Source organism: Falco peregrinus, chromosome Z (genome assembly GCF_023634155.1).
Source record: "Falco peregrinus isolate bFalPer1 chromosome Z, bFalPer1.pri, whole genome shotgun sequence".
Lineage (NCBI taxonomy): Eukaryota > Metazoa > Chordata > Aves > Falconiformes > Falconidae > Falco > Falco peregrinus.
Window position 1 is genome coordinate 10,972,174 of NC_073739.1, and position 27,759 is coordinate 10,999,932.

Consider the following 27,759-nt stretch of genomic DNA (forward strand, 5'->3'; position numbering starts at 1 on the left):
TTTGTACTTTAACATGGCATCTGTCTGCTGGCTCAGCGGGGCACTGCCAAGATAGCAACACAAGGACATGGTTTGGCTTTCATTTTTATTGACAAGTTACATGTAGCTGAAAGAAACTGGACTGAGAAACATAGGGATCTCTGTGGTTCAAGTCAAGTGAAAATACTTGCTCTAATAAATTGCTTCTTTGACCTGTTCAAGACCAAATATGCAAGCTTAGTAACGATCCAGGATTTATGTGGTTGGAGCTGGCCTGTTTTCTTCCAGCCTGAACAGAGCAGGATGCACTCTGGTGAGCAGCAGACCAGCTGGTAGATCTGATATGGCAGCACCCTCCAGCAGGCAGAGGGCCAAATGGGGAGCAGTAACATGTCCTTTTGGCACATGTGTGCAACCTTCCTTGAAAGGAAGTCTGAAAAGCACTAAAAGTGCTCCCACAGACAACCTGCCTCAGTGGATGAGAGTAATAAATCTTAAATTGCTCCAGCTGCCTTGCAAGTGAACATTTGACTATGCCCTAACCTTTTGTAGCAAGTGTGAGTATCGTGTGAGACATGAAGAAGGCTTGATTTACTATGATTTGATCACTGCAGGAGTTTTCCTGGTGAATAGTCATAAATGCTTTATCTACCTTTTCCTCCGAGAAGACAAATCTTACCCTAAAGATGTTCCCTGATTCAGCACCTCTTATGTTACCGTTTGCCCCTTTGCTGCACCAGTTTCTTTTGACAGAGGATGTAGGCTGCCAGGTTTCACATGGATACAGTCTACTCCAGTGTTAATGGTTGTGTGGTACAGGGCTCAAAGCTGTTTCCCACCAGCTTAACAATACAGCAATGGAATCTATATGGTGAACTGTTGCTAAAACAAATAGCAAAATTAAGACCCTAAGTCTTTGGTTTCTGGGTATTGTTGCACGTGAAGTATTTTCTAAAGGAGTTGTGGGCCCCTGTAGAAAGTTCACATTCTTTGGTAGCTGAATTGCACCTTAGCTTCCTGGCTTTGTCCAGGACCTATAGAAGTAGAGCAGAAACCCAAAGGGGTTGACAGACTGAGATGGATGAAGCAAGCACCTTTGAGATGAGTGTACTGCCCCAGGTCACTGCTAAGCAATGCAGAGGTGTTTTCCCCACTGTCACAGTGCTGACCATGGAGAATCCTAATTCAAGAATGAACTGCTAGTTTCCCCTTGTCTGTTAAGAGCAATGAGTGGGTGTGCACAGCAGTTTTAACAGATCCCTCATCAGTACCTCTATTTTTCATCCATATTCTGCACTTTCACTGCCAGCTACATCACCAGGAACTGGGCATCTGCCTCTTACCGTTAAATTTCATCCTTCCTGTCCTGACAACATCCATTTCTTTCTCTTTTGGCTGATGCTGGTAAGCTGAAAGTCCAAATTCCTTCTTATAGCTGCACCTCGGTTTGTCTCCCAAGTCTGCATGGGTAAGTCTCTTAAGGAAAGAGACTGTTAGCTCAGCTTCATTCCTGTTGTATTGTCTGGTCCTCTTTATTGTTAAACTCCTGTCATCCATCAAACTCTATTCACAGCTGAAATCAACAGCAAATAAAAGGAAACAAATAAGTCAGCATAGCGCTACACAGAAGTGAAGCTAGCAGGCACAGAGATGGATGAAAAGCCACTGAGCCCCAATAGTGCTGATGGGGCTGCCCTGCAGCTGTTCTGGTTGAGTTACTTCATCGTTGCTGTACAGACAATGATAGATGTAAAACTTCAGCTGTGTTAATAGCAGCATGAACTGGTACTATGTGCAGCCTTTACAACATGTCCATGGATGTGAACATGCTTGGATTTTTTTTTTTCTCTAATCCAAGGGTGATTATATAGTTGCTATGTCCTCATTGAAGATCAAGTTAGAGGCCAATGCTGTAGCATATATGGCCTGACACCAAATACAGTGTGGAGATGACATCTGTTCAGGCTTATGGTAGTTATAAGTTTGTGAGATTTGGGGGAAGTTTATCCTTTTCTTACGTATGTTAATTTATAGGCTTTGTACTTTCGTTACTTTTGTTTCAGTTAAGTATTACCGCTGTAATGCTCTCAGTCTTTCAGGTGTTGCCACACCAATGGGAATTACCATTTACAGGTGGACAACTTAGATAAATATCATTACTTATCAAGGGCTATGCAGAATGCTAATTGTAACACAGGTATGAAATCAGGCAACCCACCTCTCCATTTAGCATCCTAGTCACCAGACATTTCTTTCTTGGTGGGCATAGGCTGTATATATATCAGCAGTTTGGCAGAGAGCTGTAGTATATTTTTAGTGAACTCATCCCTCTTTCCTCAACCACATTTGCAACTGGTCGAGATGTGAAGTGATTCACACTATGTGGTGAGACTGTTGAGTTGCAGGCAAGAGTTCTTTTTGAGAAAACCACCAGAAACTTTTCTGCAGGGTCACATGAAATACTTTTCAGACACTAGTGGAAACACAAATATTCTAATCAAGTACTACTCCTTCTGACACTGTGGTAACATTCAGCACAGGGAATCAGACTAAATCTAGCCTGACAATAAATCCTGGAAATATGTACAATATAGATCTAGAGGTGTCAGTAGCAACTACTCCCATTCTCTGTGCCATCCCTACTTCACAGCTACTTGCTAATGCAGAGACATCCACACAAGGACAACATGCTGAAAGCTTCACAATTCCAAATACATTGCAGAAAAAGGTGCACAATGGCCTGAGTATGAAGGGACGCTTTAGCAAAATGGTATAAAAAGGCACAAAGCTCTATTTTACATCTGTATTTGAATAGCAGGAGAGCATATAGGTATGAGGAGACAACCAGATGCCCACTATGCTAAAATGCTTTACAGACATATAATGAGGAGGGTCTTTTTGGCCTGAGATTAGCATGAATAACACTAGCAAAGTGAACTAGAAAGAAAGAAAAAAACAATAGAAAAAATAAATCAGGGCAGAATAAACTAGATGCCTTTTCTGCAGCACCAGTTCCAAAGCTGCAATGCTCTAGGGGAACCCAAGCAAAGATGAATGAGAATGCAGAGGAGGAATCAATCCTGTGGCCAAGTGTCAGACTTCTGGATTTGTGGACTTCTCCAGAGTGCTGAGAGCACGACAAGGAATAAAGGTCCCAGTTCTGTTATTATGCACTTCCAGTGGTGTAAATGCAGTCTTTAAACCTTGCTGGAGTCTACCTATTGGCTCTGTGGACTACATGGACACCGTGGTTCATCATGTGGGAAGCGGAGGGATCAGCTCCAAAGAACCTGTCCTGGAAAAAGTTAAAAGCACCTACATGATTTTGGCCCATAAGTCGCACTGACACATTTTCATATTATTCTCCCACAGCAAAAGATGTCTATGTGAGGCTGCCAAAAAGCAACAAAATCCACCAGCCAATATTTTTAGAAAGATTCAGGTGTGTAGTCAGTGCCTCCATGTATCCAAAGGTACACTACAGCTGAAGCTAGCACTATTAGTACGTGCCACTTTCCACAGGTGCAACAAATAAGCAAAGGACATCTCCGATGCACAGATCCTTTTGCATAAGTAATGATAAGAAGCATGGCCAGCAGGTTGAGGGAGGTGATTCTCCCCCTCTACTCCGCTCTCAATTCACTAATGAGATGCTATTTAGGGTCCTAGATGCTTTTAGTTACCCTTCACTTGGGATGCCCAGAAATGCTGAAAAATCCTCTGGCTTCTCCCTGAGATGGGATGAGCTCATCCCAGGGATGATGCGAGCACAGGCATACCTTCAGCACAGCAACACAGGCAAGCACAGAGCAAACAGTGCCTGGGGTGCTCCCTGGGGGATGACAAGGCCAGACCTGGCAGCCGAGGCCATCCCACCACCCCATCAGGGACCAGGACAACCCCAGCCCTGACACAGCGCACCACCCTAGGAAAAGGGATGGCTGCTGTGGGGGCTGAAATTAAATATGTCCTTCCTGCGCCATGGCATGCTTATCTTGCTAAGCACCCACTGCATTTTCTCCCAGCAGTGGCTGCCTCTCCACAGCATGCAAAGCTATCTCCAGCTGGCAAAGATGTTTTTCAGTCATTGTTTTTGTACCCTTTCTGCTTTCTCTAACAATGCTGATGAGGCTGGCAACAAAGCGTGGCTGGTAGAAATGGATCCAAGCAAAGCAAAGCAGACTCTCAGCCATGCGTATTCCCCCATGGGCAATAAAATGTCTTTGGTTTTGTAGGCACAGGAGGATCGGATATGTTGCCGAGGGACCCGCTGGGACCGTGCTCCTGTGAAAGTCCCGAAGCCAAGGAGGGTGCAGGGGTAAGTCTCCTCCCACTGCATCCTTGTGGGAAGCACAGGGATCCATGCTGTGCTCAGACATAATGCTTGATGGCACCTCGCACTTGGTGGGATGGGCCACATCTTCAGCTGCAAGGAGGTTGTCGTGGTGGGAGTAGTTTGCACACCAGACCCTGTTGGTGTAAACTGAATTTGCTTGACTATCACAGGGTCTCCTCCTAAATATTTGAAAGCCCAATGCAACAGCTGGGATTAGGAGGATCTTCAATAAAAGTGCATCTCTTGGGAGGTCTTATTAAATAACCCTGGCAACTCACTGCAGGATGATGTTAAACCAGTGCTCAGTCCTTCTTCCTCATCAGTCAATCCCCTGCATGTCTTCCCTTGCACATTCTCTTCTTCTCAGGCCTCTCTGTGGTTACTGCTACCCCACCTCCTGTCATCTGCTGGAAACCCACAGGCTAGCAGCTGTCAGCATGAGGGCAAGCATCTGAGGGATGTCACCCTCACCTGGTTGCCTGGTGTGGTTGGGTGGTGCATGGAAACATGATGCTTTGCTGGAGAAGGTGTGATGGGGATATTCCTTTTTCTTTGTCATTCCTGGTGTGAATGTGTGTAGCCAGGTGTTCTTAACAGCAGCACATATATTTGTCAGTAAGATGTTGGGAGTGGAAAGGGAGTCAATGAGCAAGAGAATTCCTGCAGGACCAAGATGCTCATCTTCAGGACTCCTGACACTGCTGACAGTGAAGCACATATATCTAACAACAAAAAGAACCACGTTAAAAGCTAAAGACCTCTCCAACAACTTTTCATCAAAAACTGGATTTTTAAATAAAGATGCAAACTTGGATATACATAGCCCATATTAATGCCTAAATTTACTTTAAACTTTTGCATTAATTTAAATTAAATTATAATAGTAATCAAGGCTGTTAAACTGGTTCAGATGAAACTGATGAAGCACATTTCAGAGTTCTATAAAAGCAGAGGGTTTTTTTCTTTAATTACACTTACTTAAATTTAGCCTAATAACTAACTCTTTCATTTAGAGAAGCATTTAAAGATAAAAATGCAGCAAGTTCATATCTTCTTCTGGCCTATGAGTAAGAACTGGTGTGAGAAGCTCAGATCAGCTAACTTTAAGATCTTAAAGGCTATGGTAACTAATCAGTTAAAGCCAGCATCTGCAGAAACTTTTTTAAATGAAGAAAATGTAAATGTAAAGCAGGATTTGAAAACCTTGTCTTAGATTTTTCATATCATATTTACTAGTTTCATTTATCATTAAAAAACAGTTACTAAGTTTCTTAAAATCCAGTTTTCCCACAGTTTTTATTTAAGTGCTAATAAAATCTAAAAGTGGCTGGACCGCTGGACCAACTGTTGCTTAAAGAAAAAAAATAATGAAACAGATCTGCTGATAAACAACAAATATGATTCTGACTAAATGTGGTTAATAATTTAGAATGACAATATAGCAAGGATTTCATACACTTGGCTATTAAAAACAATGACCAAATTTAAGGTTAAATCTATATAAAGCAGGAAATAAACATGTCTTCACAGGTATCTGTCAGTGACCTTTCTTTAGGCAAATAATTTACGACACAAACAATAACAGTAAGGTTCAAGTTGATAATGCAAAACTGTCAAAATGAAACTTTCATGTTAACATTAAATCAGATATTTAAATCATTCTGATTGCAGCTGGAGAATGGACTTGCACAAGCATTCCCAGACATTTTGTACATGTTGCTATCAGTGTTCTGCTCAGTGTAGAATCACTTTGTGGCAGGTCATCTTTTGCAAGCAGGACCTGTAGGATGGCTGTGAAGGCTCTGAGCTAGAGTTTAATCAGTCCCTAACTTTCTCTGGCTTAAGTTAAGGTCATACTCAAGGAAGAGAGGAAAAAAGGTTCAATGACTGTGGAATGCAGTTTGTTTTAATAACACAGTACTTCCAGTGCTTGGGAGTGTAACAGCATACAGAAGAAAATCTGACTTAGCATTGTTTTCTCCTTGGTTTTAAAAAAGAGGTCTCATATTTTTAATAATCACACACACACCCCCTTCTGAAGGAGGAGGTTTAATGGTAGAACATTGTAAGAGGGAGGCTGACTCAGTGCTACCGTTGATGCAGCATGAGCAGAATCAGCAAAGTGCTAGCACAGGAAAGTCAATAAAGTCCATGAAAGTCTCCTTACCAGCATGGAAGAAAATTAATTTAGTCACAGCATATGAAAAAGCCTTGAAATTTTCTGTAATAACTTGCTAACAGTTTGTAGAAGGGAGAAGCCTGGTATTGGAGGCAAACTCTATGAGGCAGCTGGATATAAGCTCATCTGAGCTTGTATTTGCTAAGAGAGACAAACATAAAACTATTGTCCTTTCTATTGCTGAACATTCAGATGGGCAACGTAATTTTCATATAAGAAAACCATCAGTTTTAGATTAACTCTGGAAAGAATCTACTCAGACTTAGTTGCAATTATTTTATTTTTTTTTTATGATACCAAGAGAAAGATTCTCAACAGAAATCAGGAAACAGGAATCCACATATCTCTGTTATTTTCAACAGCCTACTTTCTCCAAGTGGAGACCTAGACCCATCACAAAGTTCCCTTCAGCTTTAACAAACAAGAAATCAGCTACCCCTACGTCCAGACTGTATGGTTCAAGTCAATGGTAATTGCATAGGTTTCAATACAGTATAAAATATTCTTATATCTAATAGGTAATGACATCCACAACCAGTGAAGATAGGATATGGATCAATAAATGAATGTTAACACTTGATCCTAGTCATGAAGCAAAGTAATAATCTGCCTTACAAGAAAGGAAAAATATGGTTCTCCCAAAAGGCAAAGTCCTCAGAACTAGCCAAACTGGACCGACCGTTGAACAAGCCAAAGTTTATGAATAATCTTGGATTTTTTAATGTGTTTTCATTCTTTTCTAAATAGAATTTGTTGCATTGTTACATTGAAAACACATCCTGTTATGCCTGCAGCTCTTTTTGGAGTGCAGGTTCAGAATACCGCATACTCTATTATTGAGCCATTTTTGCAGCTTTTGCGCAAAAAGGAGAACACGTGTGTGTGGGAGTAGCACAAACTGCAGCTGTTTTTCTTTATTTTCCCACCATCATTACTGCAGATTAGTAACAAGGAAGAAGATGTACATATACACCATTTGGCTTCTCTGCAACACTACTGTACAGGAGGCTGGGAGATTATCTTGGTGGACAACTTCTAATTTCAGCAAAATTTTTATGGCCATAAAAGGATCAGCAGTAGGCTGAAAAAAAGTTGTCTTGCAGTCAAAAAGATGCTGCTATTTTGCTGGAATGTTTTATCAGAGATATAGAACTACCATTTACTCTTTCATTGGTTCTATGAAAGATTGTATAACAGAAGAACCTAAGTGAGTCCAGGAATCTCTAGAAAGATTAATTAATTTTACTGGGCAGCTGCTTAAAAACAACAACAAAAAAATTCAAATGATCCAGGATACAACCCCTTCCCCTCATCCTCCTCATTTTCCTGCTGCCATAAATGCATTGTGGCAAAAAACTTTACAGATAACTCAGAATGATGGATGCTTTGATGTTTTCAGCACTCTGGAGCGGTTTAAAAGGGAGATGCTTTTTCTGTACAGTGTATGTATATGAAGCTTGTGAGGCCAGGCAGCAAAATTGCCTGGTCATCTTTTGGAGTGTCAGCCTGGATAGCCATATATCACCTCCTCCCTGACTTTTCAGGCAGTTTAGGACATGTCTTGCTGCCATGCCACCCACGGAGGGACACTATTGCAATTCAGAGACAGATAGGCAGCAAAAATCCAAGGCAAGGTACAATCCAGTTTCAAGGAGTAAAATAATTTATTTTCTGCAGCTGACGTTTTCCCCAGTTGACTCCTGCCAGCTTTCATCACTGGTTTCCCAGGCCGCACTCTCCATCCCTGTTCCTGGCCACAGTTCACCTCATGCTGAAGTCAGTGGAGCTGGGCTGGGTAATGGAGAGGGGGATTCATCTGGGTTACTGAACCGCATGTCACAGCACACAGTTAAGAGGTCATTTCCAGTTATGGTCTCTGCTAATTGCCCTCAGGTGTGTCTTTGTATCATGACCAAGGCAGGCAACATTGGTCAGGGAAGCCAGAGGATCTTCAGTCATTCAAAGTGATCACAGACATTATGTTTGACCTCCGTCATTGTGATTTTATTTCTGTGGCTCTGCAAGGAAACTGTCGAAGCAAAGTAACAAGACGGTCAAGCTGCGGTGCCTGTGTAAAACACGTCCATCTGTCTTCATATCCAAAGACAAATAAGACTCCCTGCTCCAACCATGTGAGTTAGACTTTAAAATGCACAGCAATTTTGTAGTGCAGAATTGGATTTCCATACAGAATACTGTGTATTTTTAATTAGCAAGCCTATAAACAGCTTGTCTTGTCATCTCATTAGTTTCATTTTGCCTTGATTTCACTTTTGAAGGTCAGAAAAGGCAGTGAAGCTAAGAGCTCAGCATAGTGCAGGGACAGCCAGTCCTTCAGACTGGCCACAGGTTTCATCAGTGGGCCTGTTCCCTTCCTAACTCAAGAAAGAGACATATCTTTAAGAAACTGTGATTGTGTTGTTGGAGAGGGAAAAAGCATTTTGTCATGAGGCTAAGAATTTCTTCTCTGAATATTATCCACTTCTCTGACTTCCTGAGGACTTTCAGGTAGGCTTGGTTTTCTCAGTCATTTCTAGTATTGCCATCCACCCTGCAGCAAATGACACATGCCAGTTGGAGGCATTTAACACCATTGCAATTATGCTGGAAGGAACGAGCATCTAGCCTTGAATATAGGGAGGGCTCAGTTAAAATGTGTGGAAAAGGCAGGTTAACTGCTGAAGATTTGTACTTCAACATACAAAACTCAGAAGGTATCAAGAATTTTCAGGACCTCTCACTAAGGCTGTAGCAACATAAAGGCGGAGATGTTAGGCATATGGCAAGAGGGTCTTACTGTTCTATGTAGTAGGGATTTCAGTCCCTGGAGGCTGATAGGGTTCCCCGTGTGGGAGTAAAAGCAAAGACAGAAGGATTTCTCTTCTCCATAATTGTCAAAGCAAACCTGTGGCAACCCTCCAGAAAAAGATGGCGTGACAAATTGTGCCTTTCTGCATTTAGTTAATGTTTGGAACTGGAGTAAGAACTGTGTTGGCTTTACCTGGTAATTAAATGTGCAGGATTTAAGAACACTGACTTGTTTCGGAGGCTGCTACTCATTAGCTGAAAAAGTTACCAAAATTTAAATGGGATTATTTTTAATGGATACAGAAACAGTTGTATGTATTATTATTTGTCAGGTTTTGATTCTCTTCTTTCTTTCATGGTATAAAAAGTTTTGTGTAAGGTCCTTCTCTGCTCATCACACTTCCTCCCACCAGACCCTGTCAGTTCCTCAGGTCTTTCAAAATCCACATTTCTTTCCACATATTCATCACAAGGGTCTTTTTTGTTATGACTGCAGCCTCTTCTAATACAGGCTGCTTTCCCAATTTCCACTTTTTACATGCAGATGTTTCAAAAGAACAGCCTGTTTTGACTGCTGCTTTCACTCTCCCTCTCCCACTAGATCTCTTTACAAGGTCTACCCAGACATCTTGAAAGCCTCTGATCAGATTCCCTTCATACTTTGCTTCTGGTGCAAGTCCCAGGTTGCATGTGGCTTAGTTTCTGCTAATTGCTCTTCTCATTTGCTGCCCCTTTTACTTCAATCTAGTCTCTTGTGTCTCACACAGCTGCTTATCATCTCCCTTGTCAGACTTTTTTTCCTGGGGTGACTCTGGCCCCAGTTTTTCCTGCAGGGGCAAATGTCTCTGCTCCTTAACACTCATTATTGCTTACATTTTGATAACATCTACCAGCCAGATAAGAAATCATTATGTTAAATGAGATAAACTTACTAAAGGAAAGCCTGCCTTTAGTCGAGGTCTCAGTAAACACTTTGGATCCACCTGAGAACTATAGCATAAAAAATTTCCAGCCTCTTTTTTCCATCATAGTCTTGATGATCAATGGCAGCAAACTATTTCTGTGTTATCTTTGTTTGCACAACTGCAATTTGTAGTTACATTTATAACTCAGTCCTTGCAAGTACTAAGAAATTCAATACTGTGGGTGTTCATGTGTAGATATTTAAACATTTCTGCACCGTCTATTTTGTGAATGGGCTACACAAACAATTTTGCTAACTCTACAGGACATTAACTATAGAGCCTAACATATTTAAGCTGCTGCAGGGCAACACTGCTTTATACTCTGTAGAAAACTTTGTTCTTTGTCTTGTCATTTTTATTGTTCTAGTGGTAGTGAATAAAACCCTGCATCTGTTCCTCAGGAAGGACTTAATCCAACGCTCATTGAATGCATTGGAAGAGTCTCCATTGAGCTTTGGATCAAGCTTTTTAGTTCACAAACAAATGCTCTTTGTAAGAATATGCCATTCAAGTGTTGTTCAGAAGAGTTACAGAGGTTCCCTATTTCTGAAATAATTGTCGTTTTTTAAGCCTCTTTTGCTGTGCCTGTTTGGTTGGAGGAATATGCAACTGTACATAGTTGTTGAAGTACTGTAGTATGTGATTATCCTGCCCCAGCAGTTGATATAAATGTTGAATACGTAATGCTGTGGTAAAAAAGTAGTGCTATATTTATATGGCTCTTCCTATGCATGCAGTAATTCAGGAAATATATAGAAATATGCTCCCTGCCCCTGCGGATGTTCAGGCTCAATCAGACAAGCTGGACACAGGCAAGCCATCTTTCAGGACTGCCTTATGTGGATGTTATTGATGAAGCATACTTGAAAGAGGGATTTGTAGAATAAAAGAGGGATACTACTGAAAGGGATTTTTTTCTGCGCTGAGGGAAAGGAACAGATGAAAGGAGAACACAAAGCCCACAGCAGGGGAAAGAAACAGGGGCTATTGTGGAAGAGGGTACAAAAAGACTAAGATAAGACAGGTGTAATCAAAACAGAAACATTAGTTGGAGTAAGACTGTAAAGAGTTTTAAGCGAAACCTTACAGTTCCAGATTTGTAATGACCGCATTTTCCACAAGAAGGAGGGAGAGCTGTGAGTCACTTATGCGGTTGTATCCTCACAAGCTGCAATAAAAAAACATTCCTCCTCACAGCATCACAGGTACTGACTACTTCTTCGGATTTATTGTTAAGGGGAACTAACAGTTTCCATGAACCAAAGAGAACACGATGTCAGTGAAACTCGGCTGTTGTTGCAGTTACAGAACAGAGTAACTTCTTCGTGTGGGTGTAGATTACAGAAACAGTTACTACTGGATATTATATCTGTGACAGAACTGCTTGCAGTAAAATACACTACACTGTGTGGTAAGTGCTGGCAAGGCTACACACATAGTTTGTAAGCTGATGATGACTAGAACAGTTTATGGATCCAGTACTAAAACATTACTCACTCAAGGAGTCACGTTTAAGTCAATGAGATTAGTCATGTAGCTAGGTGCCCATAGAAATCTTGCCAAGCTACTCCACCACATAATAGAGATGTGTAAATGAGTCTGTTAGTCAGCTGAATAACTTAAGAAAATAATTTTAAAGTTCATACTACCTTAGTGCATGAACTCCCTAACCACAGCTGAGGTCCCATTACGTTCTACAAACACCCACTAACAGGCAGTCCCTGTCTCATCAACACACATAGACAAATAAAGGGGAAGTGATTTGCCTTCAGTCACATCACAGGTCATCAGCAATGGCAGGAACAGAACATGGATCTCCAGTCAGTTCCCTACCAGCAGCTCCCTGCTTTTATAACACTCAACATTTCATCCCCATACTGAATATAAAGCATTTATGAACATGACCTCCAAACTTCCCATAGCTCTTCTGCTGACTGATGTATCTCTGCATTCATTAGTTTTATAAATGCACAGAGAATACACAGAAGTACCATTTTCATCTCACACGCACTACTGCAAGCCAGTGCATTCCTTCATCCAGCTCATTTGCATGCTATTCTGCAGTTAGAGAAATACTCGGAACCACAAGGAAAGGAAAACGAGTCTAATCACAAAATTTCTGACAGTTAATCTAAGCACTTAAAAATCTGCATCCCAAGCAAAACTGATTTTTCATACTCAGTGAAATTCAGTGTGGAGGCTACCAAATCAGGCATCACCTTTCAGGACTGCATTTCATGTTATAAATGTTAAAAATGTGCTTGGCATATCCAGTATCATTATCACAGTATTTTCCTTCCTTTCTTTATTCTGCACTGCTCCCAGAATCTTTGGGAGTACACAGAGAACAAGAACAGTATACTGGGCTGTAAAACAGCAGCCTGAAAGAATGTCTTCTTAATAGGAGGAGGTATCCCCTTTGAATTATTCTCCATTTGAAGGTTCACTGCATAACAATAAAAATCTGCATCACTGAAACTAGGCTCCAATATACCAACAAGGTCCCACAGCAGAGAGTCTGAGTAACTCCTCTGTCTCCTGGATAAAGCAGCAGCAGCTGATACGGACATGGCTTCACTCTCTTCTCTCCCTGTTTCTCCCTCCTCTCCTCCAAACATCTTTGTCTTTCATTTCCTTCTTTTTATCTCTCCATCCCAAGCTGCTCTGTATCTCTTCCCCTTCATAACTCCAGGCACTCTTTGTTGGCATGGCTCTGTCCTCTTTATGCCCATGGAAGAGGACACATCTGTACAGAGGCAGATTGTAAACTAGGTCAGCTTGTGTGGCAGAGAAAAAAAAGAGTAGAAATAAGAGCCTTTTGATATAATAACAAGGTCTCACATGGGCATGTGGCCCAGTTGTCAGAGGTGTTGAATGTCGGTGGTTCCCAATGACTTCAGTGGCACTAGCCCTCTTATCCACAGGCTATGCATATAGAAAAACATCCTCAGTTTTGCAGCCCCCTACAAGCAGTAGTTCAGATACATGGTCGCACTTCCTTGAACTTTCCCAAGGATGTCACACTGATCTGAGGATCTGTTCTTGTTGGGTTTTCCTATGTGTTCAGCACAGGGTTGGGATGCATGATGGTCAGTCATTGGAGTCGGAATGAGGTAATAATACTGGGGGTGACATATCCAATTTCAGTTCACAGGGCACATAAAGCAGGCCTGAAAGGGAATGACAGGCAAGGAACTGTCATTTGATTCTTAGAAATAACTGCTTTCATTGACAAACAGTGAGTTAATGCAGCTGATCTTTATACTCTTCCTACTTTCAGAGTTTCTAGGACAATACCAACTAATTTTTCAATTCATTATTTAGATAAATGTATTTTAACTTCACAGTAAGAATTAGGGGAGGCTGCACTCTGGCAAAGATTAATTCCTTCTTCCCCCAACCTGAAGCCCTCTGTAATTCTGTAAAAAAATTACAGAGCATTATCAAAATACACCCTTGAAACAAAACTTTTAAGACATAATTTTCTTCTGCTTTTGTAACTGTTGAAAATACAAATTAGAAGCAATAGGCAAATCTCATTAATATATACACAGTGAAATAACATGTGATTTCCTTTGTGGTATTTTAGTCATGTGCTATCTAATACTAAGTAAATGCATCCCTGTCATAAAAAAAAAAAAGAATTCGAACAGTATCAGTGTCATTTGTGATATTGCTTTATCTAGCGGAACAAAATCTGTGCTGCAGTCATGCAGTTCAGTCCAATCCTGTATAAAGCCAGTAAGCAGGAGAGGAGCAAAAGGTATTTGTTGGAACAAAAGGACAGAGGGGTGGGAACCCAGGAAGCAGACCTCTGAAGTTTCCCCTTTGGCAGTGTAACATCTTTGGTTGCCAATGCAGTATTGCCAGCCTCCAAAGCCTGAGGCCTTCAAAAAGCATGAGACTGGACTATGCTTATCTTAGTTATGTTTCTGAGGTCTGGAAGGGACTTTCTGCATGGTTCTGAAGACTTCTGCAACTAAAAGAAGACTAATTTATTTTCTTCCCTCCCCTCCTTGTGATAATTGGCTTATTCTGTTTCTAACAACTGAAGTTTCTAAAACCCAATAACATATTATAGACCTGTGAAACATCCCAAAGAAATGCAGGCTCATGCTCCTCTTCCTCTCCTTTCTCCGCAGCCCCACATGGCCATTTGGATGGCATACTTCTCTGCGGGAGTACAGTCTTACACTGGTGGAGTAGGCTGGTGGGCATAAGCAGCAATGCACATCCATGCACAGTTGCTTCAGTCAGGTGTCGGAGGTGCAGTTTTCCTTTACTCCCTGACTACCCCCTGCAAATAAGCTGAACAGAGCTGCACTGCAGTTCTAGCACATGCCCTACACAGTAGCATGGTATCCTAGAAGGACAAAGTCCTGTGTTTGAGCAGCTAACTGAATTGCAGACATTCCTGGGAACATTCCTAGATGGTGCAGCTGAAAAAGCCCTGCTCAGAGCTGGTCCCCCTTCCTCCTTTCTGAGCCATATGCTAGTAGCAAGTAAAAAATGCACATTAAAAAAGACCATACTTGATTCAAAGAATTTACAGCAAAGTATGAAAGAGAGAAAACAGATGGCTGGACATACAGAGAATGGCACACATTTCCTGGGTGAAAGACCTTGGAGGGGTTTTGTCTGTACTATACCTTGTGTGCTTTCAGATACATATGTTTGCAAAGAGGGCCATGGCCACATGTAGGTAATTACTCAGATAGCTTCTTACTTACATTAATAGCACCAGCTTACCAGTTTGCAGTTATATATATATATGTATATTATACCATTAGCTTTTATTATAAGCCTTTTTCACTGTCACGGCATTCAGGTAGCAATGTGCCTATGTGTGAGCATCTGTGTCCTTGAATCCTCACCACAGGATGCAGCAGCTGAATTATCAACAGCAGCATGTAACCTCTCATCTAAAACATGGGCATCTAGAGTGGAGGATGGCATATGTGACACTAAACTTCAGTACAGACTCTGGAGAACTAGAGGTTTGCAAACCTTCTGCCTGTACTGTGCAAACACGGAGATACTAATTGGGTTAGAACTAAAGGACACCTGGATTAATGCAATCTATCTGAGAAGAGTCAACATGGTGCTGCTGTAAAGTCCTTCCTTAAACAAACCTTTTGGAGGTCTCTGAAAGGGCTAACAAAAACGTGGATAAGGGTGATCTAATTTCCGTAATCACACTGGGTTTCTAAAATGTTCTTGACAAAGGCTTTTAAGGAGACTAAGCAGCAATGGCAACAAGAGGGAAAGCCCTGGTATAGCTCAGTAATTGCTTAGATGAAATGCAAAGTACAGGAATAAATGACCAGCTCTCACAATGGAAGGAGGTGCTGGATGGTGTGGGGTTCTGCAAGGGTCAGTGCAGGGATGCTGTTCAGGGTACTCGTGTCTTGCCTGGAAATGGAGTGAAATAGCAAAGTTCCTCCATGGTATTAATTCACTCAAGTCAATAATAAGAAGAAAGAACTACACAAGGACATTATGAGGCTGACCGGGCCATGTAAGGAATTCAATGTAGGTAAATGCAAAAGAATATGGAGAAAAAATAATGTAAATGGGGGCTCTGAGCTGGCCATTGCATGAGTAAAATCTCAGGGTTATGACACAGAAATATCAGCCCTGTGCGCAAAAATTCTTTATAAAATATTGTGAAGAGAAAAACATCATTGTGCCACTGTATGAATCCATGTTTTGTCCACATCTTAAATATTGTGTATTTCTTTATCTCAAATCGGATCTCTTAGATCAGGATGATATTCAAGAGGGCATCATGGATGGTAAGAGGTACAGAATGGTCTATGGACAAAGGCCCCCATAAGCGGCCTACAACTTTTCAGCCAGGAGAAGGAATGACGTAGAAGGATTACAGTGGAGGTCTGCAAACCCATGAGCAGCTCGTAGGGAGGGTTAGGATCTATTCCTCACCTCCAGCATGGGATCTGAGGGGATGAGTAAGTTTGTATTTACACCAAAAAGAGGATCTTCATGGGAACCATGGCAGACCAGTGGAAATCCTTGCCAAAGCCTACTGCGAATGCTGCAAGCACATTTGGGTTCAAGGGACACTGAAGAAGCCTATGGAAGCCAGTTCCACCACCTAAAATATATTGGGGAAAAAAACCAACAACAAAAACCAAACAAACAAAAAAAACAACAAACCACAAAAAAAACCCCAAAAAACAAAAGAGGGGGGACACGGGACGACAAAGAAAAAAAACCCCAAACCAAACCCAAAGCCAAACCACACCAACAAACCGAAAAGGAAAGTAAAACAAAACGCCCAACCCGTAGCAAAACCACCTCGGCAACCAGGGCTCAGGAAACCCCCGCAGCTGCCAGCGGCGGGGAGCTCCCGCCGTGCATCCCCCCGGAGGCGGGCCGCTTCCCGCCGGGGCTGGGCTCCCCCCCCGCCCGCCCGGCGCGGGCACCAGTAACAGGAGAGGGCTCGCAGCCGGCCGGTAACCCGAGCGCGGCGGGGCGGGGGGTGCGGGGGATGCGCGGAGCCGCCGTGCGGGGCGCGTCGCCCCGCGGGACCGGACGGGACGGGGCTGGGCGGGGCGGGGCGGGCGGCGGCTTCGGCCCTCTGTCCCCGGCGTCGGCGATAGAGGGCATCGGCGATAGGGGGCGGGGGGGGGAGGAGGCGGAGGAGGAGGCGGAGGAGGAGGAGGAGGAAGGGGGACCCGACGTGCTGGGGCTGCGCGCGGGGCTGGCGGCGCACGGTGCGCGCGTTGGAGAGGCAGCTCCGGGCGCGGGGCTGCGCGTGTGTCCGCGCGCCCTCCTGCCTGCGTGCGTCCGCGTGAGCGCGGCTCCGCGCGCCGAGCGGAGGGAGGCGGCGGCGGCTCCGGCAAGTTGGCCCTTGGCGGGTTGCGGCCGGGGGGGGGTGGGCAAAGAGGGGCGGGGGAGGTGAGGGGGGGGGGTCGGCAGGGATGCGAGGAGGGCCAGGGGAAGGGCGAGGAGGGAGGGTGGAAAGGCAGGGAGGGGAAGGTAGAAAGAGAATGCGGGGAGGGGAAGGGAAGAGGGAAGGGGGAGCGCTACGAGGCTGGGCCTGCCCTTGCCCTCCGGCCACGCGAGGTGTGCCCGCGGGACCCCCAGGCGTGCACGTTCCCGTGGGGCGGGAGGGGCTGGCGACGCGGGGGTGCGGGGAGCCCCGGGCAGCCGGGGGATGCTGGACAGGGCGGGCGGGCCGGCAGGAAAAGCCGTCTCTGTGCGCGCATCCCCCCGAGGTCCGCAGGTGGAGGGGCGGCTCTTCCCGCGCCTCGGCTGGGGCTTGCGAGGCCGGGGCGGTCTCCGCAGCCCTCCCGGGGGGGCGGCCGCCGTGCGCGGGAGCCGGCCGGGCCGGTGGGCGCGGGGAGGGCTGAGAGCCCGCGGGGCGGCGTGGAGTGGGGTCGGCAAGATCCTGAGAAACCGTGACGTAATTATTTTTTTAATCAGCATGTTTTTTTCATGGCCATCTCAATTTTTCCTGGACTCCCCTGTCTGAACCGAAAATTCCCTCTTATCTTTGTTTCAAGCCTTTCTATTTTTAGATTCCTCAGTAACAGCGAAGCATGAGTTTTAAATATTTTATTTCTTTTTATTTGGCTTCTGCTTAGGATCACTGCAATGTAAACTTCTCAAACACGGGTGTCTCTTCCTAAAAAGTTACTGAAATTATTACTGAGGTGGGCAGGCAGGCAGCTACTGTGAATATCAGTGTTTGAGTTCCTGATAACATTAATCATTAGCCATAAAAAGTGGTCATCATACTGAAGTTTGTTTTTCATCTTAAGATGAATTGCCTATCGGCTCTCAGAAGAGGTATGTTAGGGCAATAAGTACCAGCCCAACCTACCCAGCTGGAAGAGGTATAGCAGATGCCCAGCTGTGATTTTTTACCAGTGAAATAAACGTGTTGTTTTATTTTGAGCTGCGATTAACAGTTCAATGTTGTAATGATATCCTCTGATTCTAGCATTGTCTCATAGCTCTGGTATGTCAATTTGTATTCATGCTGTGTAAGTGTTTTGCAGAGGTTTTGCGTATCTGACAGGGATTTATTTCACTTTCACAATTACATTTTCTGGTCTCACCAGCATCAGGAACCCAAGAAAGGTATATATACATCGATATCTGTGGTAGTACATGACTTCTTTTTCCTAAGAAGTGCCAGGTATTTATTGTATTTTTAGATCATAGCTTTTATGTCCCTGCACACAGCAGAGGATGAAGTTATACTGAAATTGTGTTCATTGAAGTGTATTCATTGTAAGTATTTCTGATCAGTTAGTATTGAGTGTTATTTCTTATCTTCGTTCTGTATCTGAATGTCAGTCCATTTGCTGTCCTTTGATAGTCTCTGCCAAAGGAAGTTTGCACAAATGTAAAATGTTACATACCAATATCGGCTTTAACCGCTACCTTGTTTTTCATGTTCCTTTTCAATCTCCTGTCCAAAGAGTACAGGCCCCGGGTGAGCTCTTAAGTAAATTAAGCCATATTTATAGATGTCTCATATTAGTGCTGCTAAGAAGTAGCTTTTGTGGCAGCTGATGGTTATGTTCCTTCTCTGTGGATGTGCAGCTTCTGTACTAAGGGATGTGTGCATAACTTCCCGGTCCTTCTGAATTACTCAAAACTCCTGTTGACTTCAGCCGGAGTTTTGGCTAAGTGAAGAATACAGGATCAGCAGAATCCTGAGCGGTTTGACGTATACTTTGGTCATGGGATAAGTTAATTCATGCCTGGTTTGTCTTGTCTAAACTGCAAAACTCACTTTTGCTACTGGAAACACTTGCTGATTCAGCAAGTGCTATTGATACTACATTTATAGCAAGACATGAAGAGCTGCATAACGCAACATCTAGAACCATCACCATTATTACCATTCACAGCGTGATTTTTCTCTCACTGGCGTGCTGCAATTACCGATTCTCTGGCAGTTCTGACTTCAGCTGACTGACAGTTAGTTCATTTGTGGTTGTGGGGTAAACAGGGTTCCTCAAGCTGCCAAAATTGTGTCTCTCTCTTCCCTCCCCTTGCCCCACTTAAAAAAATAAAAAGCTTTGGCAGCTGCCTCACCTAGTAGTCTGTGCTGGAAGGACACATGATGGTTTTCATGTGTGCCCTGTTGTTTGGCTGTCTAAAGTACATCCTAAATCCTGTGTTACTTTGTTACTTTTCATTGCTTGCTTCCCATTTCTAGGATGATACTTTGTATTTGTTACCATGCCAAGAGTTAATGAAGGTAGATACCCTAGCAAGATTCTGGGCTCAAAATTCATTGAGGAAAAGTCCTTGCCAATACTCCCATCCACTAGTAGCAATTCCATTGAAGCTGATAGGTATAGTTTGACATTCAAATTATGTGAGAAAAAAAAGTTGGCCTGCTTATTTATGATAATGCTTAGTTACATAAGTATTGTGTTTGTTCCATAAAGCACTGCTCTTTAATTGACTGCTGACCTAGACCACTAGAGTACATCTCTATAAAATTAACTTTCATTATGAAATATAACAGCAGCACTGAATGAATGCCAACAAATTCAGTTATAGCTATAATTTATGTAATTCTTTTTGAGCCATATTCCACAATGGTACCTTCTGCATCTCCAAAATTTTAAGTTACATCTGCTTAAATACTTGTAAGACTTTGGGTTGCATTGCTCTGGTAAATTACTATTGCACATCAGTCTTTTTCATCCTTGTGAAGGATAAATACTAATGACTTGTGGCAAGATGAATGCAGTTGTGCAAAGTCCATACTCTGACCTGTCCTGTCCGGGATTCTTCTGCTGCTAAGAATAGACTTCACAGTACTGCTTGATGGAGTGGGACTGGGAGAATGATTCTGCAGTTTAGTCTTCAATGAGGAAGCAAACCTTGCAATATTCCTCTGTCCTGGGGTAGGTCAATTAGAGTTGGTTTTCTTCTTCTTAGCCATCTGAAAATGAGTGTTCAGTTTGAGATGGTAATGTAAACTACCTCTGTGGTCCAAGAAATGTGGAAGTTGCTTCCAGAGAATCAGTCATCTAATAAATCTCACGTTGGGAAAATTTTCCCAAAATAGTCTAATGGTAACTTGTCATAGTAGCCATTGAGGTTGATTGCATGAACCTAGATGTTGAGTAAGATAATATCTCAGGGCCCTTCCTATACTGTTCTCTGTGATCAAGTGAGAATTATGGTAAATCAGTACTGAGATGTACAGAACACCTCAAAAAAAAAAAGGATGCATTGCACACAGTAACTTTAGGCAACCACGAGTGTATCTCACTCCTTCCTGAAAAACAAGTCTCAATGCTCAGTGCAAAAGTTTCCCAGATGTAAAATGGAAGGCTTGTGTCTTTCTTTTTCTTCTCTACATTGGAGGATCTTCAAGGGCTGTTTTACAGTCTTTGCTCAAGCACAGTGTGTTGAAACTCAAATTTCAGCTGCTACTGGAAGAATCATTCTAGTTTATAAAGAAATCATAACTACTGTTCAAAATTATATACCACAGAAATACAGATTTTGCCATTCCTTTTCTTATCTCCCAAATAATCGTTTACATGATACTTGTTGTTCTGGTATTATGACAAAATGAACAGAACACAGGATACATTTTTCATATTAAAATTCTGAGTTAGCAATACAAATTTTTGGTGATGAGCAATCTTCAGTAGTTCATTACACCTGTAAGTCATGCCATCCTTAATTTTTAAAAAAGATCCTTTGACTTAAGTTTATAATTAATGAGACACTTTTTGTTTGATGACAGTAACATAATGTGTTTACAGGAGAAAGCAGAACTGTACCTTTAGAGTAATTTATCAGAAATGTGGTAAAAATACTTAGATATGTAACAAGACTCAAGTGTTAAAACACTTGATATGATACTTACATGCAATATACTGCAAAAGCAAGGATTTTCCCTAGGTATTGTTTAGCAGAATGATTTCTTTAATCCCTTATTCATAACAGAAAAAAACAATGATGCATTCAAAGTAGAGCAAATTCCCTTAAAACTTACGCACATCTTCAGAAGGAATAGGAATATTACTTAAACTGTATAAGCACTTGAGAGAACTTGGGTATGTGCCACTGAATCATGAAAGCCTGTTCTGTTCATTTTAGAATTTTCCTTCCAGCTTATCTAACTGACTTAAGAGATGAATCATGATTCAGGGGAAAAGGGTGCTTTTAACAATCTGGATTTTTTTTTTCCAGAATCTGTCAATTCTACTGATGTCTTTTGTGGCTCTGGACATTTCCTTCTTCTACCATTTTCTAGGTGTTAAAAAGGAGAAAGAGCAGAAAATGTCCTGTGTGTAAATTGCTTATTTCACATTCACTGTATGTACTTCAGATGGGAAAGGTTCTCCATGTTTTACTAGCTTTTTTCTACATGTTTCTGTATTGCTTTATGTAACATCTGCTTGTATAATGTACGTATGAATTAAGAAAACTTTTTAAGAGTGTAGTGAGTGTAGTACTACCAGTAAAAGGTGACATATGTGTCATTTATTCCCTTTCTAGCAGCTAAAGTTCACTGGTTTACTCAAGTAGTGAGAAAAACTATCTCCTGTCTTGATAATCGCAAAATATCTTTAAATTGACGACACATTAGGATTGTGCTGACTTAAATAGAACAAAAAAAAATGCCAGCCCACCAACACTGCCTCAATCACTGAGTAACTTAGTAAGTATGACAATTCTGTTGACTGGGCCTGGGTGCAAATGCAAATGCACGTGAGGACATATGTAGCTTCCTTCCTAACAGTTCTTCTCAGGGACTAATAGCTGACATCACAGCTGTTATTTTTCATGTAGTAAATCCAAGAGTTCAAGTGGACAGCTTGTGCCTTATTGTTTGGGGGAGTGGCACCAGCATTGTTTGAGTTGAGCTTAGTAGCAGCTGTTTTTTCCCAGTATTCCGGGGAGAAATGCAGCTCCATCTGTATACATGCTTAGAGTGCCCCATTTCTGTGTCTTGTTAAATGTGGGGCAAGTTTAGCAGCACCAGCTGAGAATAATGCCCTAATAGGGTTGCTAATACACAAACCAGATCTAACCATCTTTGAAAAAAAATTTCACTTTTAAGAAGTTCCCTTTTTTTTTAATAACTCTTCTTGGGCAGGCTTCAGGAAGACATTAGACCAGAAATAGGAACCAGCTGAAATGTACAACTGCATTAGCATCCTGCACCAAACCCCACTGTCAAACTAATTAAAACAGTATAAAACTACGAATAAAGGTTGTGAATTTGCCACAAGTATAGAAGAAAAGGTTATTTTTGTTAAAGCAGGTGAATTTAACCAGCAATTTTTGTACAAACCTTTTGCTTCTCTAGTTATGTTCTATTAGGAATTTATTACAGTGCTCCCCTAGCTTTAAAAGAAAGATAGTGTGAAGCCAATCTCAAATCTTTAAATACTATGCTATCATCTTTCCTTGTAAATAGATGATTTTATTTCTAATTTTAGTGTTCCTTATTAGCTGCTACCCATCCCCAAGAGTAAGCACAAGAAAAGGTTTTTGTTGGTGATACTCTTGAGAACCCATATGTTGGTATGGTAATTAATATCAATAAATGTACAGTCATTCTAACCTGATTTTAAAACAGTTAAAGTACATGCAAGGTAACAGACCATTGTGGTTTGTGCCATGGTTTGATGTTCCAGCTGTTCCTATGTTTTTCAAGACACATTTTACTGGCACAGCTTGTTCTCACTGGGGAGAGGACTGTTGGCCAGCCAAAGTCTCAAGGAGTGGCTGGAGGACCAGGTGTGTGAGGAGGAAATGCAACCACAAGAGTTCAAACATGTTCAGGTCTCAACACTGCATTGTTTCAACTGTTCACAGCCCACAGCTGGGGCAGGGACACACCTGGGCAAGTTCGCAGTACATTGGTCTTATGTAGCTTGGCTGAGCTTGACAGAGCAGTGAGACTAGTCCAGTCCTTCACTGTTCCTTGCTCCTACTGGTGCAGTCATCAAAAAGAAAAAATCAGCCAAAGTTGTTGTGTGACTCTTTTAAGTCTTCTCCCTTCTTCTGCATATTTTCAGTATTTTAATAGAATCATGGAATCATTTAGGTTGGAAAAGACCCTTAAGGTCCAACTATAAAACCATTTACAGCAATTCTGTATTTTTCTGTTGTGAAAGCAGTGGATATATAGAATCTATGGAAATTGGCTTAATTGAACCCAACTTTTTTGGTCATTTAGTCAGATCTGAAAGAGTAGCACAGAAGAACCTGTGCCGGCTTTAGATGCTGTTGTTTCATCTGATAGGAGCCTGAGTCTGTCCTGCATCCATTTGATTTTCCCTACTCTCCACAATGCTTCTGATCACTATCTTTGGGCTGCCTGTAGTTTGTACTTCCACTTACACTCTTCTGGTTCAATTCCTAACTTTGTTTAATTTAGAATGTCCAACAGAGATACATTAGCTTCCTTCACATATCTTGCCAAGATGTTCTTGTTCTTCCTCTTCAGTTCTTGAGTTCATGTGAGTCCCTTCCAAATCCCTGGTGAACAGCAGCTCTGACAAAGCAGAGCAGCAGTCAGATTTCTGGGGAATTGTTTGGAATTTGGGTTGTTCCACCTGAAATGTTTTAGAACAGGAGCCAGTGTGGATTGAAGAAGTGCCCATTTGCTTTCTGAAAGTGAGGCATTTTGACAGCATTTTTGATGGGCACTCTCAACACCCCTATCCTACTGCCTGTTTGGCTTTCCAGGGTGATATATATGTGAGGCCCAGATTTATGCTTATCATGGTGTATTATCAACTTAGTTAATGAGAGCAGAAGTGGCATGGTACAATGAATCAGTATGTATGTTGACAAAGACATCTAGGAACAGTTCTCACTTTAAATTAAAAATACCTTTTAATAAGTTGACATTTTTGACCAGGTTATATTTTAAGCCCTTAAACTTCTTGCAAATCTTTTTCCATCAAATTACTTTAGAGACAGCAATGGGGAGCTCAGGTAATTTTGAAATTTCTAGAAGGATCAACCTTGGGGGAAAAAATTCACATTTGGAGTTGTCGCTTCAAAGCTGACAATAGCTATGGGCGTATTTAGAGAGTCATGGCATCAGTTTGTGAAACTACTAGCACATAAGCAAGACTTGCCAGAATTTAGCATTGAGCAGCAGTTTATTCCACAGAGGTTTTGCTGATTTCCTGGAGGTGGGTGAAGGTATGATGGTGGCCAGTGTCATGTTTGGATCCCAAATAGTGTTTGGTGCTTGAGTCAGAGTGGGATTGACCAGTATGTAAATCAGTCTTTCAGAATAAGCTGTGCTGAAAGGAAAAGCCTGTGATAAACTAATGTTTCTTGTAGGGAGGTTTCTTGCAGTTGTCTCTGTCACATGTCATCAGGTGCCTTCTGCTCTGAATAAAATGTTTTTTGGATCTTCTGCCTCGCATTAATTCCCCAGACCTCTCCATAATTCAGGGCTCTCATCTGTATAGCAGCAACGATTCACTAGCAAAATTTCTTTGTTCTTCTCTGCTTCTTGTGGGATATGCGGGAAACCCAGAAGTTCTGCTCTCAGGCATGCCTTGCCTACAGTTCTTGTTGACTCTGGCAAGTCAGTGTATCCTGCTGGCCTGGGTAGAGGACGTGACTTCTCTGTGATGGGCTGGATAGGGTTTGTATTAAACCATCTCCTGCTGGAAACCTGTTTTCTTTCTGGAAGAAAGGGATCACAGGACTGTTCTCTTGTGTGCTCCAAGACTCTGGATTATCAAAAGCTTTCTGAAGGGAAATGAAGCCAACACCCTACGTTCTCAGCAGTGTTAACTGTCAAAAAAGGGACTTTCCAAGACAGCCCGAGAGGATATTGCCAGCTGATCAGCAACTGCCTGGGGTGTAGATCTGCAGGAGCAGAGGGGCATGCCTGGTATTTTTTAAGCATTCCTCTTCCCATGCCTGTGGGACATGTATTTGCAGAATGGAAAATAAACTGGGATCCTGCAGGTGCAGATGTTACAGTGGGTGTGTCTGTCATCTTGTTAGGCACTGGTAAGCAACCCAGAGGCAAAAAAAAAAAAAAAGCAAAAGTATGTAGAAAAGCCTTGTCACATCAACAACTCAGTTTTTATTAAAAATAGCGATGAGTGTGGAAGAAAGTGAGTAAGAGGAGGTTACTTACACCAGTGTTCATTAAGTCAAGAGCCAGATGGCATTTAAAGCCGTGGTCAAGTTGCATTGCCCAGAAGCATTCACCTGTAGATGCAGAGAATCCAAGATAATTAAAGACTAAAGCACTTCTACCAATGTAACACATGCTGCCTGTGCCTTCACGTTATCCTTGTGATACATGGACAGCACTCACACTACGATGCATGGTCTCTGGAGGATGGCAAGGTTGGACTGAAGGTGTGCCCCCCTCAGTTTCTTGGGAGATGCTGATTCTTCATTGCTTTACTCATTGCAGGTGCTTACAGTTCTTCAGAAAAAAAATGACACAGTCAGACCAAGGGTCTCTTCTCATACCTTCTCTTAGATGGTTTGTGTTCTCCAGGCACAGGTGTAGCTGCTGATGCAGACTGGCGGAGCAAGCAGTGAACATATGAACACCAAAATGCAGAGTTACCTTTGTGGCTATGTCTTTGTAGGTGGCGAGTACCTGTGCGTTTAGTAGGAGTGTAGCAGCAGTGCACTGTGGGACAGCTATATGTTATGGATGGGGACTGACTCTGTAGCTGAAAAGCCTGCAGGTGCATGTCTGCTTAGCCCAACATCCCACTGGCATCAGCTGTCTGTCAGAGAGCAGCTGTGTTGGCAAATGCATCATGCTGTTTAAATCTTCTTTCTAGCTGGTGGATCTAAAGAATACTTTATAATTTCGTTGGGAGACAGAAGGAAGGGGGAGAAATAAAAAAGGAGACACTGCAGGGCTTGCAGTTCTTACTGTGGCAAATGTGAGTTTGAAAAAGGATAAAGGATTTTTTTAAAGAAAAGGCAATGCACTTTCACAGCAGGAGGACTTCACTTTGCTAGGCATGATGCCAGGGTTTTGTAGCGACTTGATGGTTTCATTCCTCAAGAACATAGTGGTGGGCTCCAGCACCAGAAGAAATCCATTGTGGAGGGTCACGCTGACAAAATTTCATAGGCCTCTCCTGGTCAAGGCTTCAGGCATTTTCCGTAGCTGGGCAGAATGGGAACAGGCCTCTGCTGCTCTGTTGCATTTCACATTTGGGACCAGATGCTGGGCAACAGGGAAAGCGTTGGACTGGTGCAACATTTTGTGTGTATATTCTGTTGCTGGACATCAGTAAGCTGCAACACAGCAGTAACTGATAATTCATGCTGTAGAACAGTATTCATAGTTCTAGTAAATTCAGATTTACTTGGATTATGTGGGCTTGATACGGAGCTTGCTATAGATGATGTAAATTTCTCCACAGAAAAAAAGTCTCATAAGGAAACTACAATCAAGTTACTTTCTTCTTTAGCTTACAAGAAGCCCTAAGGAATCAGTAAAATCCTTTCTTAATTTAACTAAAAGAGCAGCTTCACTGATAACAAGTTTTGGCTTGTTAACTATTTTTTTTTTTTTAATCTTTAAAGTTTCAGAACATCTCCTGGGCTGAAGAGTTAAAAACTAACAAAAACATTTAGAATTAAAGTCTATTGTAAAGATCAGAAGAATCGGAAAGAATGACTTCTCTGGAGCCTTTGTTCTTGTCAAAATGCTGAGGTTTATACCCTTCTTTGAAAAGCTCTGATAAAAGCTACCCCTCCTCCAAAACACCAAATTGTTCAAACCCAAGGCCCAAGCTTTCAGTAACGCCAATGGATATGGTTTGGCCAGAGAACACCCTATGATTTTCCTGTCTGCTAACAAACACATGAACAGAGAAATATGCTATTAGTCTCTCTCAGTGTGTCCTGCAGTCTGTGGCAGCATTGCCAGGGTTTCTTTGGTTTGGCTCTTGCAAAGGTAACAACAACAAAATTTGTCCTTGGAGTTGCAGGGCAGGGTTGTACTTCTCCTGAAGTCTGTGATGGGAAGGAGGTGCAGGGATGGGGGGTGACATCATTCCCCTGGAGCAGGTGACTGCTCAGGGGACACACCGGTGGAGTCAGCTTGGCCAGGACTGTGGTGTTGTCTCACATCCTTACTCAGTGGGAGCAAGCAGCTCCTGCACCAGCATATTTCCCAGTCTAAGTCACCTTTGCCCTGTCTCCCCTTACCTTCCCAAACAGCACTGTCTCCGGTCTCTTGTTGCGCAGGGCAAGGTGTCTCCTCCCTCCACCTTTAACCTATTTCTTGTCTTGCACCCACCTCAAAACTTTTCTTCTTTCAGTGTTTTATGAGTTTCTGTTTGAAGTGTTTGCTGCCATGGGGTGTCAAGTGTCTAAACAAGATTAAAATGTACATATCCTAAACCCTTCCCAGCTCTAGTCACTGTCTGATTTATGTGAATTTGAGAGGAATGTTTATTCATTTTCTTCAAAGAAGCGCTCTAAGTGTCCAATTGAAAGACTGGAGGTTTCTT

General features: G+C 42.4%; 1 protein-coding gene across 3 annotated transcripts in view; it reads left to right on the forward strand.

Moving 5' to 3' along the window:
• The window catches only part of PALM2AKAP2 (PALM2 and AKAP2 fusion), a 274,650-nt gene that overhangs the window by 156,668 nt on the left and 90,223 nt on the right, over positions 1-27,759 (forward strand). For 2 of the 3 annotated variants that reach the window (XM_055790889.1, XM_055790890.1), the window contains one exon: positions 4,215-4,297. In XM_055790889.1, the coding sequence (XP_055646864.1) occupies positions 4,215-4,297 (83 nt within the window). Of the gene's footprint in view, positions 1-4,214; positions 4,298-16,957; positions 17,130-27,759 lie in introns of those variants that run through there. The other variant, XM_055790891.1, reaches the window with a different exon arrangement.